Source organism: Pholcus phalangioides, unplaced genomic scaffold (assembly GCF_987345545.1).
Source record: "Pholcus phalangioides strain wild (caught in Gottingen) unplaced genomic scaffold, Ppha-v1.0 ptg000011l_1, whole genome shotgun sequence".
Classification (NCBI taxonomy): Eukaryota; Metazoa; Arthropoda; class Arachnida; order Araneae; family Pholcidae; genus Pholcus; species Pholcus phalangioides.
This window is the reverse complement of record NW_028301604.1, coordinates 36,931,486-36,955,052: the sequence shown is the minus strand read 5'-3', so window position 1 is coordinate 36,955,052 and position 23,567 is coordinate 36,931,486. Positions and strand designations below refer to the sequence as shown.

Below are 23,567 nucleotides of genomic sequence, written 5' to 3'. Positions count from 1 at the left end.
ACACAAAAAAAAAATCGCACAAAAAAAGACCGCATAAAAACAGGTTTGAGTGTATATGCAGAAAGAAATACGACACCATTGAAACAATTTTTATTAAACCAATACTGAAACAAATGCAGCAAAGCGGGACGGTGTATAACATGATGCGAGGGGAAATAATAGGCTACAAAGATATACTAAAGAACAAATGCAGCAAAGCGGGAAGGTAAACATGATGCGAAGGGAAACAATAGGCCAAACATGCTGAAAACTCTAATGCAGCAAAACAGGATAGTGTATAAAACGTAATGCAAGGGAAAAATAATAGGCCAAACAGATACTGAAAACACTAATGCAGCAAAACGGGACGGTGTATAAAACATTATGCAGTTGAAAAATAATAGGCCGGTGTATAAAACATGATGCGGGGTAAAATGAGACACTTTATACTGAAACAGGAATGCAGGAAGTAGACTGTGTGACGACGGAGAAAAATAATTGCTATGACAGATATTAAAACAGAAATGAACCAGACTGTTGATTGAACATGATGCATGGAGAGGGGACAACGATACCTTGGTACAATATTATCAACTGGCAAAAAAACACATACCATCTGCGGAATGTCAAAATAGCCAATAATGAATTTTGAGTTATAAGTCAGTGGACGATAGTTTTACAGTGACAAGTTTTCTTTTGGTTGAGGATTTGGTATTCAATTTATCATTTCTGGTTTTCGTGTAATTATTTAAAAATGTATTGGATAATATTTTGATGCAGTCTTCTAATAAAGAGCAGACTTACCGCAGCGACAAATGCTTTCAAATTGTGCCCCTTCGTCCTGTAATTTTTCTTTGGAAAGTTCACAAAGTAAATATCTTTGATTATTTGCTTTTAGAAACCGTTCTTCATACGTTGATGTTATACAAGTTTGAAAAATTCTGAAGACGACAACACATACATTAACTGTGAAGTCATTCGACCGCAACAAACCACCACTGTCAAGTTATTTCAGGTACTGCATTGTCTCCTTGTCAGCATCATAATACATCTGCTTGTCAGTTGCAAGCTTATTTTTGCCCTCGAAACATGGCCCAGAGGCAACTCTAGCCACATATCCTGCAATAAACACCAATGCTTTCATATTGGACTGTGAAATCTCAACTGTTTCCAAGAAAGGTATTACATCTAAGAGAAAAACAGCTGAAACATCACTTTCTGCACATCACTTTCTAAACAATCAGTTTGAAACTTTCCCAGTGGAGGAGCGAGGGTTTCAAATAGATATTTGCAAATCAGCACTAATGTACGAGTTGTGTGAAGAAGAGGAAAGGATGTTTCTTTCGTAAGTTTTTCACATCTGGATCCAGGCTTTGGAAATGATTGACAAGAAAGAGACACCCATTCCTAAAGCCAAGAGCAAAAATTCTCCAAAAACATAATATTAAGGCACGTGGGACTAGTAATGGGCTCACAGAAAACATCAATCTTGTGCTTACTTTTGTATGGAATTTTTACATTTAAAATTTTCCAAAATTTAGAAAAATATCAATGAAATGGATTGTTCCAACAACATCCTCACCAATTTTATTTCGAAATTCTTTTAACGCTGGGATCAATTTTTCATCAAACAGTTTGAGACTTACCCACATTATGGCGTTCCAAGTGGTTCGGATATACAGCTTTTCTGCTCAAACTAGAAGCCAGTTTAATGTTATCATCACATTCCTCTCTGTGCAATGTATTTAAATGCATTACACTTGCATACATAACAGCATCTCCATCTGGGGTGTCATTAGAACAGTCTGATATTAGCGACTCAATTCGGGGTATGTAAAATGTTTGATTGGTGTTTTTCTGGTTAAGCCAATTGTTACGGACACTTTTCATACAATGTGCATTGTCGAACATCAGAAAAAGTTTTCTATCTGGATTTTCTGGATGTTTAATAGAGGATTTCAGCGATCCACCACACGCATTTTCTCATAGACCTTTCTATTGATTCTGTTGTTGTCTGCGCTTACAAACAAAACAATATATCCAGCTTCGTGGAGAACCCTGAGTCAAAATAGAATACAAATCATCTGCTGTTTGATTTTTCATTGGGAACAAACCAGCAACATCTTTATTTTTTGAAAATAAAGATGAAATCATAAAAGCTTGAACCGTTGAGGCCTCTGTGTTACTCAAATTGAATGCTAATCTTTCAATCGTGCCACCCTTGTAAAATGTCCCAGGTTTGACATATATCTCATCCATCATTAAGTCAACCAACTTTTCAGTTTCAAGAAGTTCACCACACTTGCTTGCAAGATACTTCAAGTGCGAGTTTTTTACTCCACTCTGGAGACTCCCTAAATTTTGTAACAATGTTTTTAAGTAATAAAGATGAGGCAGTATCAATCTGTTAGAATCCCTCACAAGGCGATATGCTGCTGGGCTGTTGAAGTAAAACATGGAAGCCCATAATAGCATTTGGGTAGAATAACGATGGGCTTTCATTAAACTTAGTTCCAACTTCTCATGTAGGAAAGATGATGTTTCAGCCAATGGTGTACTTTCACAGTCGTCAACAATATCTCTTAAAAGTGCAACAATCTTCTCCATCCTGGTATGAAAGGTTGTTTCTTTACTGAACGAATGGATATGACTAATCAAGGAATCAAATGCTGACCATGAAGAACATTTTGAGTCTTTACCTAACAGCACTCTAAATTTGATTTTGGTAAAGGATGGTTATTGTGCCAGACGGTGACAGTCAAATCTTCAGCTATTTTAACTGCTATAACAAATGATGGTGCATCACTGAAGTCTGCTTTTCCCACGTAAATGGAGCATCAGATAACACTAGCCGTGATTTGTCCAGTCTACTTCCAAAGCCAGTTTTAAATTCTTGGAAATTCTTGATTTTATTCGAGTTGAACAATTCAAATCTTTAATTATATATGTAATTGGATCAGTTTTCAATACTTTAGATATTATGAATATTTCATCTGTAAATGTATGTTCGTATCCTCTGGTAAATGCTTTCTTATATTTTGACATCCTAACCTCATCACTAATTTTGAATTTATTTTTCTAGGAGTATATATATACAGGGTGATTATAAAAAAAAATATCCCGACATATGGGCCTCTAACTACCATACCATTCACAGAAACTGAATGAAATTTTGGCATAAGGTATTTTGATGTATGCGCTCAAGAATGATATGGAAAACAACAGTGTCACTCTAGCAGTTACGGTTACAGTGAGAAAATTTCGAAAATGTCAAATGGCAACACCAAGTTTTTTGTATTGGATTGTGATCTCCATTGTGAAAAACCCTAAATAGCGTTCGAACGGCAACTGTAGCATGAAAATCACCGGCGGTAGATAAGCTAAAAGTGAGGACAACCAATAAGGACAGAGAAGCAGCATAAAATAAAGCATTTTATTGTGTTTCACAAATTTTCCTCATGACCTTGTGGAGGACTAATCAGGCTGGGATCTCAGCCGAAGAAACGGTGTGACGATTGAAACGAACATTAATGCTCTGTTGCACGGCAAAGTCCTTTTTACTTTTTCCTTGCCTAGCTCCGGGGATTTTCGTGCTACAGGTGCCATTCCAACGCTATTTAGTGTTTTTCAGTATGGAAATCGCATTCCAATACAAAAAACTTGGTGATGCCATTTGATATTTTTGAAATTTTCTCACTGTAACCGTAACTGTTAGTGACACTGTTGTTTTCCATATCATTCTTGAGCGCATACCTCAAAATACCTTATGCCAAAATTTCATTCAGTTTCTGTGAATGGTATGATAGTTAGGGGCCCATATGTCGGGATAGTTTTTTTATAATCACCCCGTATATACAAATTGCAATAAACTTCTAATTCATTTTTCTTAGCTAACAGGTGCATTTTTATAGATCTATGATATTATATGATCTATGATCTATTATAATTTTTTTAATATTTTATCTAATACATCTATATATTTTTTAGTATCATTAGCAGCTAAATACCTTCTAATTTTATTATTTATTGTCTGATTAAACCTTTCAACTACACTACATTTTATTTTCCCATTTCCCTTAATTCTGATGTCTTAACGTAAGAATTAGTTCCATGATCTCTTGATAGAAGTGAATTTATGGTTTTGCTTCCCTTCTCTCATTTGACTACTTTTTGACCAGTCATTCATTGAATTTGCAGTGACTTTGAAATTTTCGCCCTGACTCGCTTAGCCTCTTTGTAAATACGCCCCTAGGGGGAGGGGTACCCGGTTTGAAAGTGTTTTTCCTTGCTGTCATCAATTTCTTCATTTCTTTCCTCTGGGGACTTTCGTTTTGATGGTAATTTAGTTGTCAAATAAGATGGTTGTCCAGGAAAGATAGTGGGATCAGGTGATAATGCTGGATTTTTTCGTGGTACAACGAGGAGAGTTCCATCTGATCGTGTTGCTTGATGGTTTCTTTCAATGAATTTTTCTTCAAAGTGTTTGATGCACACAACAGATTCATTTGCACTCTTGAAATCATCACGATGTATCAGCTTCTCCCACTTGGATTTTCTTTCAGGATTTTTCGGGAAGGTAAATACGTTCGTGCATTTTTCCCCCTTGTAGTTTGACCTGCAGTCAGGAACACAACAGCATCCTGGCATCTACAAAGAAAATGGGAAATGTCACAGATGCCTGGTATTTACAATATATACAGCATATATATAAAGAGAGGCAACAAATTTATTTTATTTTCTATTAAATTTTTTATTGTGGTACCTCAACAAACCAAGGATGGTTCGAGATTCGAGAGGTAACAAATTTTATTGAATTACAGGCATGCATGCAGAAAGAGAGGACAGTCATTTAAATGTCATACTGTTTTTAAATTACAAAAATTAGTTTCTCTCAAGATATTTTTATTTATTCAAAATTATCCATTTATTTAATTGTGAGGAGTTTCAGCTTCTGGTTTTTTAAATATTTGAAATAAAAATTTTTCTTTAGATCTAAAAATGTGCTTCAATTATAGTTCTTATGGTAATAAAAAATTTTCCTCAAATTATGAAAATTAAAAAAACTGTCAAACACACAATTAAAGAAATTAAATTTAGACACGTTATAAATCTGAAAATATCTAATCTTGAAATAAATTACAATAATACAGCAATTAACTCTGTAAAAATAAAAATTTCTGATACATTGATTGAATTGTTTGAATAGTAACTTACCCTAATGTTCACAAGTCCTTCATTAGATGAATAGCGAATTTCTCTCAACTTCGCGTCTATTATTAAGACAAAATTCTACCAGCTGAGATATAAAATAACTTGAAGAATAAAAAAACAACAATTAAATTGTAAATTATAGATTAAAAACCACGAGAAAATTGAATTAAATATAGCGATAACTTCACGTGGTGTGAGCTCAGAGAAAAATCGAAACAGCCTCTCTTAGGACCCGGATTTTGACGTCGCATTACGGCTTGTCTCTCAAACCCTTTGCTCATACCCCCCAAATTACCATCTCATTGGAGACAGTGGCTATGGGTGTTTCTCTTTTCTGCTCACGCCCATTGCAAATCCCACAACGGATGCAGAAAAAAGGTGAGCACTAATACAAAATGACCTTGATTAATGATTTGAGTCAATGTAAAAATATATTTTCATGTTGAAAATCAGAGAATTAAATGTCCAAAAAATGTTTTTTTTCCTTTGTAGGTACAGCATTACCAATGTTGATGCGCGGAATGTTGTGGAGAGGTCCTACGGTGTGTGAAAGAGGAAGTTCTCTTGTCTCCCCACTGGTTCGCGATGCTCATTGGAAAATGCCACCAGCGTTGCAACAGCGGTGCTGCATAACATATCCAGAACAATGGGTGAAAGCTCGGGGGAAGAGGATGTTCTTGGTGGTGGTGGTGGTGATGCAATCGAGAATAACTTCCAAGTAGGCCGGCAAGCCCCCTGCAGTATTTCCGGAAGGGCTAAGCGGAGTACGACAATAAGAAACCATTTTTTTAAATTAAATTTTAATCTGTGACCTGCTTGCCAGCTTTGGCAAGCGATGATCAATGTCTCATATTCCTGGTTCTTAACACACTAAAGGCCCCTTTACACGTACGCTTTTGCGCGCGCGATAGCTGTAAACAACTTCAGAACCGCCTTCAAGAGTGTGCGTGTAAAGGCGAAAAAAGTGTGCGGTTAGGAGTGAGCGCAGGAACTGGTCATTCCAGCGTTCAATCGCGAACTCAAAATCGTACGTCTAAACGCAAACCCACCCTACGGGCAAAAACGGGGCGAATCTCTCGTCTCCTGCGTCGTCTTCCTTCATTATCGTTCTAAAAAAAGAGATGTATACAATGTAAATAATTTTTTTCAGCAATAACATTTATTGCAATTTTTTTTTCAGAGTCTATTTGACGATTTTTCTTCCTTTTTCCAACGAATTGTTTTTTTAAAGAAATGATAAATTAGTTTTTCAAATGCCGTAATTACATTTATTACGTTATCGTAATACTTTTCGAACTTTGATTTGGTTCCTTTATCTACTAACATTATTATCAGATTTATAGATATATTAAATTACTATTATTACTTTGATAACTTCGCAAGCTTTTATTTATCCTCAGGGTGTGGGAAAAATTTAAAATAGTTTAACTAGGGGTTCTTAACCTATAAGTTCTTTTTTTTCTTTTTAAAGAAAATAAGAAAATAATTGTTTTTTTAATAGAAAAAAGTATTTTAAGAAAGATCAGTTTCAAAATTTGAAATTAACGATAGAAGTATGTTCGCAAAATTAATGCAAAATAATGCGAGAATTGATGTAAGAAATTATTCCAAAATTAATAAAAATCCAGAATTGAAAAAAGATAATTTCAGAATAGATGAAAGCCTTTCAATAACTTGGAGCCTCTTTTTTTTTTGGCACTGGTTCCATTCCTGTTCACTCACCAGTTAAGACGCCTACCAGTGGCTACAGAAATTTCGAAAAAAAACCAATTTTAATTAGAAATTTATTCAATACGCATATTTTTAAAATTGGAAATATATCTAGGGAACACAAAGTTGGTGGTGATGTTTTTAAGCCGTTGCTAAAAAGGTTAAGAACATCTGATTTAAATTTGATAGTACAAATTTGACTTCAACTCACTAGAAAAAAAAAATTAAAAGGGATTTAGGGTTGTGGAAAAAACTTCCATTATCTGAATGTCTGAAGGTTAACAATGGTGCTGTTTGAAAAGAAGCATCCTATTCATTAGATCCAGCCAACTCTGCATTCATAGCAGGTGTTCAGTGGACAATGTGCTGTACTTTTCCATGATAAGATCACAAAAGATGTCCAAGATCAAGTGATGTTCAAAATACCAAGTAAAAGGGATGTTTCATGTTATAAGATTATCGCCGATTTCATTTAAAACCAAAAACCATCCAATATGATGAATGATATCCAACTAAAAACGTATTGCTATTCGCAATTTTAATTTTATTGCTGTCATAGTATGACACACAACGGAATGTTGTTGTTAAAAATTTGAAAAAAATTATGCTTCAATTTATTTGTTATTTTTGTATTGTTATGAAGTGCTTATGCTCGACATCAAACTGAAATGATTTTTTGAGGATATGAATACAACCGAGAGAAATTTATCAAGAATTTCTTAAATATCTGAAATAAAGCCCTACAAAATAACACCATAATTTCAAAAAAGTGCAGTGAAACCTCGATATAACGATACTCAGCGGACCAAGAAAAAAATATTGTTGTAGAGGGATTATCGTTATATCGGGAGGCAGCGGTTTAACATTAGAATATAGACATTTCCAAAAAAGATTTGAAGATATATCGTCGTAGAAGGATTTATCGTTATATCGAGAGTCGTTGTAGCGAGGTTTCAATTTAATAGTTTTTATCTATTTTTCTGGCTGGTAGTATTAAAAAAACATCGGCTACACACCGAGTCAATAATTGATGGAAGAAAATAAATCTGATTTTTTTCTTGTTTCGGTAAAATTATAATATTAAGTATATAAACAATTAAATTCAGAAAATGTAGTTAAGAGATAATTACAGCAATTAAAGTTGAACGAACAAATGAAAGTCGAATCGAAACAAAAATTTGAAATTAACGATCACAGAAATTTTATTTCTCAATTTCTTATCAATTGCATAAAAAATTACCATAAATTTGTAACAGTAATTTCAATTAATGATTACTGAAATTATTTTTAAAAATGAATAATCCACGTAGTGATAATAAGCTTTTGAAATCTCTATTTTTTCCGCGCAAACGTCAGCCGATTTCGATCTGCCAACAGGGAAAAAACTTTGGCCAGGAACGTGGAGTTTTGTGCTTCCCCGAAAGTCCACGCGCCACGCAAAAGCGTATGAATTTCGCCACACGCTTCCCTTTACACACACAATTCTGAACGGGGCCTTCTTTGTGCAGGAAAGAGCGCGCGCAAGAACGTGTCGCTTTTTAACAACGCGCTCTTGAACGCCGCGTTCCTAACCGCCCTCTAATCCTTCGCGCAAGAACGTCCCGCTCCGGGCGTGCGGGAAAGATTGTACATGTAAAGGGGCCTTAAGCCTGCTCATTGGAGTATCTTTGTCTGTCCTATGTAACACCGAGAGCATTCGCCACATGGAATGTACTAGATACTTCACTGCATTGTTTATGTGGCAAAATTGAGAGTAAGACTTGTAGGATATAGGCAAGCTGGTTACTTTTGTAAACCACATACATCATAAAAACCGGAGTATTCATTACATTCCATATGGTGATTGCCTTCTGGGTTAGATAGGATAGACGAGGATACTGTAATAAACAAGCTTGTTGTTTTCAGAATCTTTAATATGAGAGATTGACCACTTCTTTCACATTGCTGGAAAGAAAGCCACTGATTAAAATTTAATGAAATCAAATAATAATTCACATACCGTCCCATTTCGCACATATATCTATAATTTTCTATTTTCTTTCAGTAATTGTTACTGCTGTTTCTCTTATGCAAAGCATTGAACTCCCCCATATTTACCCATTTATATATACTCTCTCATTTCGCAAATATATCTATCACTTTCTACTTCTACGGCATTTTATCTTCTGAATTATGACACTTTTCATCAGTATTCGGTACTGCTCCTTCTGAACACACGCTCCTTTTGAATTGCCCTGTACATTCACTAGATGGCTGGTAAGAAACGGTTCAAATGTGATGTTTGTGTGGCTTCAAGCATCTTTCAACTTTAGAGGTTCACTACCAGTGGCATATTGGGAAAAAGCCATACACGAGCAATGTGTGCTGCTAAAAACGTACAATTTTAACAGAGTTAAAAACGCACAAATAAGTTCATTCCGGAGAGAGGCCATTTCAGTATGACGTCTGCCGAAAGAGATACGCACGTAATAATCACCTGATGAATCACAAGCTGATCTTTGAATTTGCTGTGAGTTTTTAATTGAGTTTTTAATATACTGTCTGATTTTGCACACATACAGTCAAACAATGTTTAATGCAGCCACCCGTCCCAAAATAATTTTGAGCGCTATGACGAGTTTGGCATTACATTGAGATGTGAAAATTCATGCAATTTAAAAACTTACAATTACGTGGATATTTCTTGCTATATGAAACTTAAGAGAGACACTTGCCTTGGAAATTATTTTAATTCTGCATCAATTTAGTGACATATTTTATAAGTACGACAGCAAAATAAACAAAGGGACATAGTGGTGATATTGCTTTTAGTCCGTATTTGGTTTTGATAATCACAAACTTTCCTTTTTCCAATTATTGAAAGAACAATTCCTTTCGGCATGATTTAATACAGCAAATCAAGGGAGATGACAGCACTCAAAACATAATGACCAGCTAGCAATAACATGCACTTTGTTGTTGAAAATTTTTTCTTAGTAACCTTGAGCACACTGGTGCTGTATGCTCATTGTACACTTTTTTATCAATAAATCTGTTCATTAAATACATTGGTTGTTTTGAGTCCTACACTTGCGTAGGTATTCATTAAATTGATGTTCATCTACAAATTCATCTACCCTTTGTTTACTGAAAATTTGTGGTGCTAACCAGAGATGGTGGTATCACTTCCTGCTTTGACTTGTATCATCACGACACTTTGTTATATTATTAGCCTGGATATATAAATTAAAATTGTATATTGATGACCTATCTTTTTTCTTTTGCAGTGGCTTTATTATATTGTTGAATTTGTTTTTACCTGGAAAACAGTGGAAAGATGTTTTGCAGTGGATTCCACTTTGGTATACCAAAAATCTGTCATGAAAAATGTAAGCGAGAAAACGCTTTGAAAGGGAAATCTTGAGCAGAATTAGTTTTGAGTTGGGACTACAAAAGTAATCTTAGTAAAGTGGGATTGACTGTACTGGAATTTTTTTGGTTGCATTTAATTCAACTTTTAGGACAAGCGTGGTAGGCTGCTCGTAATTTTTATTGTTGATTGACGGAGGGGTGGGAAGAAAAGGAGCATGCCTTTCAACATACGAAAAATAAAAATAGCTGTATCTGCAGTTGATGTGAGCACTCAAATAAGTTTCTTCTTTGCAAAGTACGCACTTGCAAATTATTGGCAGACAATTACCTCATTTGCGTGCTCATTCATCTTAAATCTTGTGGAGACTTACAAAAGTTTTCCAATTGAAATATGTTTATTATGTAAACAAAAAGGAAATAAAAATGAAAAATTAAAAAAGGAATGAATAAATGAAAAAAAAAATTAAAATGAAAGTAAATTTTATATGTGCAAGGTAATATTAATTATCTTTCTCCACCTTTTTCTGGAATGCCTCAAAAATGGCTAATTGTGTTTTTAAAATTTTTTCTTGAATTCAAATAGTTCATTGTGCGCTGCCATTTCTTTCTTTCTCATCTGCATAATCATATCATGCTGTTATATTTGTTGTTTTTCTGTAGTTTGTTCAGTTTGGCTTCCCTTTCCGAATTTTCTTGTATCGCTTCCGATACTTTTTTTGCTGACAGCGCAGATGCTGGAACAGCTCTTTGCTTCCTAACTGCTGGCCATTTCACCGCTCTTTGAGTGGAGGTGATTCGTTCAAATAAGAAATCTCACCTTCTTTGCAGGGGGTGGTGGCCTTGACAAACTTTGCTTGCATGCTTGAAAGTATGTTCCCTCTTTGCGGTCATACTCCTTTAAATACGAGGTAATTAGTTCCTTTTTTGGAAGGTGGTGTCGAGGCTTGTGACGATGAAACACCTGCCTCGAAAGACGGTTTTTCCCCCAGGATTGTAAATATCCTGCAACGACACATTAGGTTGATGAATACATCAGACATATACGTTATGTTGATAAATTGCTACTTACGCATCAGTGCATTCATGCCAGAAGCACAAATGATACTTTCCTTAATAGAAAAAAAACAAAGAGGGAAATGACATATGAATGTTGACTCTACCCATGTATGAAGTTACTTGCCTAAATGTTTTACCACACAGGTTTCAATAGGGATACACATTTGTATTTCAGCCAAAACTTAAGATAGGAAAATAAGGTCTCACACAAACCAGAAGATGAGAAATTAGCACATTCGTGCTCTGGCATGAGGGGTACGAGATGTAAGAGCAAGAACGATAATATTACATGTAGAACTGTGTTTCTCAAAGAAACAAGACCGGGGCGATTAGAACATATTTTTTTGCCTGAAAAGGGGGGGGGGGATGAGACAAAAGGATGCAGAGCTATGGATAAAAATTATGAAATGCATTAGATGAATATTAATGATTAATGTCCTAAACACATTCTTGAATAGATATGAAATTCTCAAATGTTCTTTTGAAGATGATTCTTGTCAAGAAAAATATTCTAAAACTTTTAATCACTTTAAAACAAGTTTTATAATTTTCAAAAGTTCCCAAAACAGCTTCGTAATGAAAAGCGAATGCAACCTCTTACTTGACAGAGGGAATATTCTGGAGCTAAAAGTTGTGTTGTTTTTATGTTTCAGGCACTCAAAACTAAATTATATTTCATAATGTAAAAAAAGTAGTAATTTTTTTCCAATAAACAGTCTCAAGTATTCAATTTTAACATCCAGGAGAATATTCTCGCCCCGCATTTCTATGTACATCTATGAATAGCTTTTCTTTTTAACTTTTCCCTTTAAGTTTTGAAGTGCCTTGAAGTTTAAAAGTGAAACTTTTTCCCGATTGGATTCAACAATAATATTTTGAATGTGTGTAATTGCATGAAAAACTTTTCATTGCATAACTTCATCTTTCAATGCACACACACACAAATATTTTCTCTACTATCAACTAATAAATGTATATAAGTAAACTGAAAATATTTTTTGTGCATTGTGAGAGGAAGTAATTCAATGAAAATTTCTGTATGTTATTACACGCAGTCTCAATTTTATTGTGAAATGAAATTAAGAAAGTTGTATTAACAAAAAAAACCTTGATATATGTACAGAGATATCATATGAACTCTCGATATGTGTACAGAGATATCATATGAACTCTCGATATGTGTACAGAGATATCATATGAACTCTCGATATGTGTACAGAGATATCATATGAACTCTCGATATGTGTACAGAGATATCATATGAACTCTCGATATGTGTACAGAGATATCATATGAACTCTCGATATGTGTACATAGAAATGTAAGGCGAAGACATTCTCCTGAATAATAGTAAACATTGGTATATCTTACCTCATCGTCATCAGGATAGCATTGTGCCTCCTCTGATTCAGCGAAAGGCACTGTAAAGATAGCAAAATTCAGTTTCCGAACAAAAATTTTTAATTTTCACCTGTTGCTTATTAATGGGAAAAAAAAGTTCAAAGAAAGAATGATCTCTTACCTTCAACATCAATGGGTTGATAGTCAGCGTTGGAATCAGCTGCATTTGGTAAGGGAACTCTACAGGCACCTATAGATATTATCCTCTCCTGCAGTGGTGTAATGACTTACTTACTAACCGAAATGGCGACCCAGTCCATATTCCGAAGAATTTCTAACCGATAGGTCACCACCGGGGTAAAAAGAGTATGATAGAAAGGGCAAGAAGGTGTGAACAATCAAAGTATCGTATCGAAAAATACACGCGTACAGTTAAAAGGAAGGGCTGGTGGGAAGAAATGTCCAGTACCCACAACTTTTAACCGAACGATGGGTTATATTTATTTTAAAAGAAAAAGAAAGGCACCATTCTTCTTCGTTTGAGATCTTCCACATAAGTGTATTGAGTTTATTTTTTCTTAAGGGGGCATCTAGATGTTAAAACTAGATCCAACTTTTGAAAGTTCAACAGCAACCCCATTTTTTTTCTTCCATATTAGGATTTAGTATCTCAAGAAATGCCGAAATACCAAATTTCATCAATTTTGAACGAACAGTTAGTGAAATATAAATTATTGAAAAACTAATGATTGTTAAACAGAAACATCTTGTTTTTGAGCATAGTTGCTGAAATAATATAGGTATCTCATTACTTTTTATTTTAAATGATAGATTCTAACGAACCAAACATAATTTTACTATTCATTTTGAATCTGGCTTCTTTTAAAATATGAATTTTGAATTATTAAAACATATTTTAAAAAATTATGAATAGAAGCATAGATTAATTTTTACTTCATTCGAATCAACATAGTCGAAAACCCAACGGAATCAATTTTCATTACAATTTTACCTCTGTTTCGCGGGATATGAGTGATTATATGAAAATGACCACTTTTAGGGACCATATACTAGATATATATTTGAAACTCATTGAAAAATTTCTTTACTGAATAACTTACAAATAATGTTACTGAAATAGGCAATTATTGTTTTAAGTATACGGTGATACGATAAATAAGTCATCCATCCAGTTTTTCAAACATTTTTTTTAAATATTCGAGTAAACAAATAAACAACGAAATTTTGCAATTTTTCACTATTTCAGAAATTCGTTTCATTCCTTAGACAACATTCATGAGCTGAAATGGTAAATATAATAATGTGCAAAGAATTCACGAATTAATACTATACAATTATATTAATGTTAATATTTATAGAGATAATAATCAATAAATAACGGTTCTCCCAATAGCGTGAATCATCTTAGTGCGCGCCAAGTTTAGGGTAGTGGCTATTGGTGGAGTCTTCTCTGCTAAAACCACGGGATTTTCATCCGTATTTTTTTTTAACATTATTAAAAATTGCGGAATTGCAAAATGAAGCAAAATTATAAAACAGTGCAAATGTTCGACGGAAAATTCTTATATTTTTTTTTTCTAAATTGCTGAAATTGTCGTCACAAAGAATTGCTTTGTGACAGATCGTTTGAAATAATTATGGTATAACTTTTCGTTCAATCACGGGTATAAAGTCACTAAAATGAAGAGTAATGAAAAAAGTTTTTTTTTCACCTCCATAAAATAAAAATTATTTATTTTTTAAGAGCACTAAATCCAAACACTCGCGTAGCATATTGAGTATTTATCGTTCGAAACTTTTCTGGTATGTGTGTTCCCCCTTCCCCCCCCCCCCCCCGCAATCAACCTTCAAATTCAGTTTCCTCAATGTTGAGAGCGCTCCCAAACACATTTTCACTCATGTCTCTCTCATTTTTATACTTACAGCAATGAAATTTTATTTTTAGGGTAAATGCAATTCGATAAATCAGATAAGATGGGAAAAAAAGGAAAGAAAAAGGAAAAAATGGAAAGGGTTTATATTGAAGATTTTGAAGTTTGAATAATAATATGTAGATGACCCCTCATCAAGACGAATTGAACATAGTCGGGTAGAAAATCACAAGCCATAATTTTTGGTGAAAACCGCTTCATTCTACAACTTTTGGAAACCAAGATATCTCCATCGTTCGGTTAAAAGTTGTGGGTACTGTACATTGCTTACAAAATTGGGTATGCATGAAACCACCGTATACTGGCACCAACGGAAAGGGGGGAAAAGTGCGTGACATACTGTACAAAAAAAACTACACCAAGTGCAACCTGCGGAAGGAACAGAAAATCAGCGGCTACACAGGGGAAGAACCCACACGCAGGTCCGCCGCACCTCAAATATCCAACACTATAGTCTGTTTCAGGTTAACTTTGCAGTGAAGAGAAAGGCAGAGAGTGTATTCCTTCGCCGCAAAATATAGTTCTCATATATCGGAGGTTTACGATGATCCTTTATACAGAATATTTCAATTTTTTCTATGATTTTGAAAAAATACTGAAAAAATATAGTTTTGTACCGATATTTACTTGTTTAAAATTTTTTGAATTATAAAAAATATTGGTTACCGCTGTAAAAAATCCATAGCAACGGCAACAACATTCTGGCACGATATCCTAGAAATTTTACCCGCCAATATCACTGTCGTGTTTTTTCCGTTTCACAATTGTATACTGTATATACATTTATATATATTTTACGTTATTTGGTTGAATTTTTCATAACGATGCAATTTTTCATTCAGTTTTACATGCAGTTATAAGCTTGCATAAAAACGAATATTCAATCAGTTTTATTTTCTCCCAAAAATAGGCTTCAGTGAATTCAGATATTCACTCATAGATTACAAGAAGTGTTTCTCTTCCTCGAGAGTGCCGATACTATTGTGAGAGGCTGTTTATGGGTGCAGAAGTTTTGGTTTTAGGTCCTCCTTTTTTTAATTATTTATTTTTTGCCATGTTTATGGAATAGTTTTAGTTTCCGATCACGGAGAGTGTTGACTGAGTCGCGACTTCCACTCACTATTGAAATGAAAATTACCTTAACAAACAAGCTAAAAATTATTCGGTGTTGTAAAAAGCTATGGAATATTCTGTCGACGTGATGTCAGGAGTTGAAAAAAATTGAAGATTCAAAAATATATATCAGGTGGGAAGGATTTATAAATTAAAAACTGGAAGGGGGCTTTCGAATATTTCTCTCGTCCAGAACGAATTTGCTGCCATCTGTTGTAAAACTACGTGATCAAATATTTAACATAAAGATGTCATCTCTATAGATGAAATTAAAAAATAATAATGATTTCGAAAATTTCGAAGTAATTTTTGTTTAATGAATTTTTATTATTTAATTTTTAACCCTTAGAATTTCCTACGAATGCCAAGAATCTTCTCCCGTATTTTCGGCTTCCATAATTCATAATTTATCTCCTCTTGAACTTCGATTAAAATATCATATAATCGATATTTACAACTTAGAGGAGAAATAGAAAAATCTTATATTTCTTCTCGATGACTTACATAAGTTTATAATATGTTGTGTATTCTTTTTTCCCCTGTGGCGTCATCTCTCGCCCCCCTTACGTGGGTGGCAGATGCGAAAAAAGGGGACAAGCGAACTGTTTCCCTTGCGTGACCTACTTCTTGCTCAGTGTGTTGCTCTCGCGCAAGTGAGAAAAAAGTTTCTCCTTTTTTATTGAATAAATTTATTTAAGTGAATAAATTTATATTCTTTAAAAAACATATCATATAATGTGGCTCTGATAACAGTATTCTTAAGTTCTACCTGATCATCTTCATCCATCGTTACGAAAGCTATGAGCTTTAAAAAAAGCACCTCTCTGAATGCCAGATAAATAAAAAATTATTACTATTATACTCCCGCGCGTTGCGTCTGTCTCTCTCCGTGGATTTGAGTAGACTGAAGTGCGCATGCGCTAACTGCGCTCACCTCCGTAAAAATTATCCAATGAGCGCCCACTTACCACTTATCGTGTGGACAGTTTCAAGAAGAATCGGTAAGTTAGAATTAAGTTACCAACTAAACAGAGTTGCCAGATTGGCGGTTTTCCCGCCAAATTGGGCTGGTTTGAAAACGGTTCGGCGGGAAATTTGTGGCTTTGGCGGGTGGCGGTTTTTTCGGCGGTTTTTCTTGTGTTCTCATGGCGAATTGTGTTCTCATGGCGAATTTCTCTCTCTTTTTCTTTGCTTGACGGCAAAGAAGTTTTTCTTTTTCACTTCAGTCCCCACCTCATGTTGTGTTTTCTTCCTGACAAGGTGACAAGGCAGAAGGGGTCCTTGATCAGTGGTTTTCAACCTTTATGATACCGCGGCCAATCGGATATAATATATCCAATGTAGTATAGGGAAGTAGTATATCCAACACTATATGGGAAATGGGTGACTTCAGTGACGTCAGGAGCTTCGCGCAGAGCCCTTCTGCTATAGAAGGCCCTCTGGTTGGGAAACACAGTATCTATACCACAGAAGCCTGTGAAAGAAACCGTAGCCTCCACAAGCGTGGAGCTGACAGGGCTCAAGCCCGGGAACCAGTTCTGTCTTAACGCATGTGCCCGGGGCCTCAAGAGAAGAGGGACCTCAGAAAAACTAGAGGTAGTTGTATTTTTCGGGGATTTTCCATGAAGGGAATCACTTGGCTCTCGGGGCCCCATGATGCTCTTAAAACGGCCCTGCCAGGAACCCAGAAGAGTTCTTAAATTTTTTGTTTACTAGACCGTGAAAAATCTGGTCTGGGACCATACCTAATTTTTAAAATCTCGTAGGCAGCTATGCACAATTTGAGGCAGTGCCGTCTTGACGCATGGGCCAACCCGGGCACGTCACGGAGGCCTTGAATGAAGAGCGGGGGGGGGGGGAAATAAAAATGAGATATGGCTAAGATTTGCGAGATTAAGCATGTGAATTGGTAAGTAGGCAGTTGCAGTCTGGATAGAGGGCTGAGCAAAATCAATTTGCCTGGGGGCTCGTGATGCTTTTAAGACGGCCTCGACTCCAGGCCATCTCTGGGCCGTTTTTCCAGGAGAGAGAATGCGTAGCCCTGACTTTCGCAACTTTTCAAAATCAATTTATTCGGTAAAAAAACATATTTTTTACGAAAAAGTGAAAAGTGGGAGGGAGTTATAGTGACTATAACAAGAAAAGAGAGCTATAAGCCACACCTTTGCAGGCTAGAATATAGTCAAACTGTAGCTCGCTTGTTGCTTCATAGATGGCAGCACAAGTTCAAATATTTTGGGCTACTTTTTGGCTATTTTTGAAGAGGATTTTGGCTGGAAATTTTTTTAGGACCTGGCAACTCTGCAACTAAAGCACTTGACTCGTGTAAACGACATCTTCCACCCACCCACCTGTTTCTCCCGATGCCCCCTTGCCTTGTCTCTTCAGATAAAATAAATGAGAGAGGGGGGTCCACAGTGGTTTGGGCTGACAGTTGTGTCTTGATTTTCACCAGAGATGGCCACGCTAAAATTCTCTGCTCTTCCATTCTTGAATACTATATTTTTGGTTTTTGAATACATGCTGTAAACAAAACTCGATAAGAACCATCCGTAATAACCATGAGCAGCACATCAACCGTAACAAAACTCTAAAGCTGTCCTGAAAACAAGTGGCATCGACGTATACCGTTCGGGGAAGTGGGGAGGTCGAGCGATGGAAATTCCGGCAAGAAAAGTGAGTAAAAAAATTCTAAACTTTACCGTATCATTATTATTATTTGATGCTATTCCTGCATTTACACGTGATAACAGAATTAATCTGCTGCTTCTTAATTTTATTTAACATTAATTTTTTACATATAAATTGAAGAAAAAATTAAAAATCCCCAAGTTTTTGAGAGCCATGGTTAATATACAGTATTTTAAAATTATACGTCGCTTTCATAATATTGTTTGGATTTTTTTTTTGTAAATAAATTTCAGCTCAGGAAAGGGAAATATTGCAGAAAAATATGGCTGTTTTTTGAAATTTTTAGTGTTACTTACGGCACATCAATGAAGAGTAAGTGACACGCTGATAGAGAAGATAGTTATATTTTCTAAATTTTAAAACACAAAATCAAAATTTTCTAATCAAAAAACAAAACAAATGATTTCAAAAATCTCACTTTAATTTCTGAAAGTATCGGCAATGGTTTTCTTTTAATTCTATAATTATTACTAATTTAACTGTGCAATTACGTTACACGTAAAAAATATTTTTCTCAGTCAGATTGGCGAGAATCGGCCATACCTTACCGAAGCCGCGTATCGATAAGAGGCTTTCGTTCCCATAGCAACGAGTGATGCAGTTCCTTCGTAGCTTCCCCTTCACTGCAAAGTTAACCTGAAACGGACTATACACCGAAAATATATGAAAAAAAACAATCCACTTACAAACTATATGAGCACACAAATAGCCGGGGGAAGCGCCAGGCACTCCCCAGTTCATCAGAATAATAGAATAATGTGTGGGGTATGAATACAATGGTCGCATGATGCACAGTAATGCGGGAGGTCTCACGAGAGGGTATCGCGTCAAATCATCGCCTACAAAAACATCGCCAGTCAAAACATCGCTGTGACAAAAACATCGCTGTGACCAAAAACATCGCACGTCAAAACATCGTCGTCACAAAAACATCGCCGAAAATACATCGGATATTTTTAATTGCGCTTCATTATTTTATTATTGCTTTATTCCTTAAGATTATAACTATCGCATATTTTTCTAAGATTTTATTACAGAAATAATAAAGGTACAGGTGAACTTGGCTAGTTCGAACTTGGTTAATTCGAATATCAGGAATTCCCTTTGATGTCTTGCAAAAATTCCAATTCAATTTGAAATTACTTGTTTAATTCGATTTCCCCCCCCCCCCAACGTTTTGGATAATTCGATGTTTTAATTCGATAATTATATTTCTCGTAAGTAGGGCTCTGATTTTTACCTAAAGATGAAATGTCGTTGCTGATAAATTATTAGCTACTACGTTTCTTCTTTAGGCCATAAAAATCAAAGCCCTTGTCATAAGCTTGTGTTATCAATAATTATAAGGTTTCGAGATGAATGTACTGTATATATGCATACAGTGTCACTTTATTGACAGTGATTGACAGTAACATTTATTTGAAGACAACCAACCAAAAAACAACGTTAAATGCGGATAAAACGGTTTTTTTTTTGGCGTCAAAAGAGACGGGGCAAGAACATTGTAATTGGGTTTTTGAGCACACGTGTCTGTATAAAAAGTTAACATTTTCATTTTAATAACTATACATCCCCTTGCAACATGAATGGCATATCTGAGTACTACACATAATTTTTCTAATTGAAAGTATTCCTGTAGGGTGAACGAGCTTTGATAGTAAAGTAAAATACCATACGTCTTGTTACCTATGCCCTCTGTACATCACATATAGTAGTGTCTGTTATGTGAAATATTGTGTTGTGTTTAAGCCAACTCACACGTTACTTCGTTCGCCTGTAGGAGAGAGGTGACATTATGAACCAAAAAGCCACTTGGAGATAGCTTGTCATTCAGCGAGACATCAATAAACCGATAATTTTCTTTTTTGAAATCTGATTATTTATACTTCCTGATTTGTTTGAAATTCTGATTCACCCAAATTCAAATTTACCCAAGAAAAACTAATTTGTAAATAATTCAAACTTCATCCTGAACAGTAACTTGATGACGTTATGCCGTCTTCAAGCGCAATGTTTACATTGATTGAAAATAACTTATTATATATATTTTTTTACTGTGTTTTAATTTTCATAAATTAAAAATAAATTCAAACACATATTTATACTGCAAACAATATTTGAACAATTGTCATTTATCATGAAAACCCGGGGGGGGGGGGGGTAGGAAATTGATCATGATCACAAGGGGGCCACAGGAATGGGAAATGGTTGAAAGGGGGCCATGAGCAAGAAAAGGTTGAGAACCGCTGGTCTAGGACGTTCACTCGATTAGTGAAAGGAAGTGGGAGTTTGATTCCCCGCAGAGGCAGTTAAATTTTCTCGCTTTCCAAAATATATCTTCGTATCAGCAAGCTGTTAAAAAAACCTTCTTTTTTTTATAATGCAGAATTTTTAAGAACTCTCTCTATTCATTGTCCATAACTCAAAAAAAAAAGGCCGAATTCGAAGGATTGAGAGAAAACTAATAGGTGTGGAAACAGTCGAACACAGACATACACATGACAGTTTGGCTTTGCCACAACCAAAGCCACTTAAAAGTTTAAAGCACTTTTAGTGCAGCTTTGGTTACCAGTTGAACAAAAAAAAGGGATGAGGTGATTTCCATTACAATTTTTAATTTAAAAATTTTTCATAAAGCGATCTTTTTTCCATTGCCATGTTCAGGCGATGTTTTGACCTGCGATATTTTGACCTGCGATATTTTGACGTGCGATGTTATGACGTACGATGTTTTGACTTGCGATGTTTTTGACCGCGATGTTTTTGTCACAGCGATGTTTTCACAAGCGATGTTTTTGTCACGGCGATGTATTGACAAGCGATGTTTTGACGGCGATGTTTTGACGGGCGATGTTTTTGTTCGCGATGTTTTGACGTACACCCCCACGAGATTGGTCTGGAGCACTATTGGTAAGATAATTAAAGTTAATAAAAGTCTAAAGATAATAAAAGTCTTTGTTGAACATAAACCGCAAAAACCACAGCCGGCGTCAACCCCGGCGTGAATGCATCGCTACTTGTTCGGTTTCTAACCAAGGAAGACGCTTGGTGGGGAGAAAAAATTCGGGGAATTTCAGTATGTAAAGCTGTAGGACAATCTCTTTTATTTTCGCCCTCTATCTTTTTTTGACACCTTATTTCTTGCTGGAAATTTTTACCCATATTTGTAGTTGCAGTTATACTTTTGTCAGGCGACCGTGCGGAGCAGTTTGCTGAAGGTCGGAGGAAATCCAGATGTTTTTCTTGTTTCAGAAGCGGATTCATTTCCGAGGAAGGAAAGGGGCAATTGCGGTGTTAGGCCGGGACCTGACTACGGCGCGGTTGCAGGCGGTTGAGGTTGGGGGCGAAGGCATCATCTATAGTTTTATTCTGTCAACGCACAGATACAACTACAACCGCTGAGCGCAGTTTTTTCAACCGAGAAAATCCACATTTTTTTGGACGGTTGGGGTAAACGGGAAGCTGCCATCATGTATTGCAAAGGTTTGAACACCCTGATGACGGTTCGGCTGGACCTGCGGTTGCTGTCTTCCACTGTCTATTAAGGGGGTTTGACAAGGAGGGTGATGGAATTTCGGATGCACTGGACAAAGGAATTGCTCTCCTTCTCAGGTTGCCATGGAAAATGAGGGGAAAAGACAAATTCGTAGAACTGTATCGTGAGGTTCTACTCGACAGAAGTTAATTCTTTGTTTGGCGCTTTTGCACTGATAACAATAAAAAAAACCAATGAAGAAAAAATTAAATTTTTCTAACTAGTGAAATTTTTTTGCTTTCCTACATGAGCATACATTAAAACTCGGTTATAAGTAACGTGATTACGCCGTTAAAACCGAGATATATATTTTAAAATACTTGAATGAAATGCATTGGATCCCAATTATAACGTTTTAGCAAAAAAAACAATTAGTACCTCACCCAAAAAGTACAAATTACCACGGGGCCCAACCATTTCTTACAAATTCATAAAAAATTATCAGAAGTAAAAATAATTAGACATCTGAAGGAATAAATTTTTATATTTGCAAATTCCATGTAAAACTTTTGAAACATTTATTAAAAGCATAATTTTATGGGGGGATATGTCCCTGACAGCTGCATTGTGTGTGTTTTGCTTTCATTATTCTGTTTTTTTGGTATTTATTATTGCATGGAATATGAATGTGGCTGTCTATCTGTTTTTGGAATAAAAAAAAACCATATAGACCAGCGGTTCTCAACCGGTGCTCCGTGTGAACTCCCAGGGTCTCCGCGGCCACTCGAGGAAAATAAAAAAAGAAAACAGTAAATTTGAAAAGAAAATTAATATTTTTGAATAATATATAAAAATAAGTCAGTAACTTTGATGAATAAATGAAAAATAAGCGTACGGGGCTCCGCCATAGAAATTTTATACTGGGAAGGGCTCCGTCCCGTGGGTCAAAAAAGGTTGAGAACCGCTGATCTAGACAAAACATTGTATGCGGGTAATATCGAAGAGTGCATTAAGACAATTTTCACACCTAACGTTCTTTTCAAGCAGTTTTTGATTTACATACATACACAAAGCCACAACTAGGGAGAACGGGTCCACTGTATCGAGTGCTGAACTAGAGGGGGTGCCGAATTACCCCTTCAACACCACTCCTTCTAACCTTTCCTTATACGGGGACGCCAAAAGCTTGCTAGCTCCAGTTAAAAAAGTATCCAGCTGCGGCCCTGTATGTACCTTAAACCTTGCAACATACATACTGATGTACAGGACCACAACGACATGCGTGGTCAGCCGGGACAAGCACGCATTTTGGCAGCCCCTTTTAATATATAGGGAGAGATGAAAGGATAACATTTGCGTATCCCTCTGGCTCGAAGTTCGGAGAATCAGTCAGTGCCGTTTTAACGCATGGGCCCACCCGGGCCTCAAGAGAAGAGAGGACTCACAAAAATGAGATCCGGTTGAAATTTTCTAGGATTTACCAGGTTGGGCCTCCGGGCCACTTGCCCCGGGGACCCATGATACTCTTTAGACGGCCCTGCTATCAGTCCCGCCTGCTTTTCCCTAGTTGCGGCCCTGGTGCCGTATGTACAGGGTGTTAAGCTGGCCTGGATAGCAAGTTCGGAGGGCGGCAAATTTTAGTAATTCGTTTTCAGGAACTTTAAATTATATCGTGAAAAAGACAGAGC

At 35.9% G+C, this 23,567-nt stretch overlaps 2 protein-coding genes across 9 annotated transcripts in view; one reads left to right on the top strand and one right to left on the bottom strand.

Moving 5' to 3' along the window:
* The window catches only part of cnc (NFE2 like bZIP transcription factor cap-n-collar), a 662,445-nt gene that overhangs the window by 602,973 nt on the left and 35,905 nt on the right, over positions 1–23,567 (top strand). The gene's annotated exons all lie outside the window — the stretch shown is intronic.
* Positions 986–4,788, bottom strand: LOC149080406 (uncharacterized). Its single transcript, XM_089238551.1, has 3 exons — positions 4,244–4,788; positions 2,004–2,710; positions 986–1,167 (listed from the first exon to the last, which is right to left on the bottom strand). The coding sequence occupies exons 1-3, from the start codon at positions 4,624–4,626 to the stop codon at positions 986–988; spliced, it is 1,272 nt and encodes a 423-aa protein (XP_089094677.1). The 5' UTR covers positions 4,627–4,788.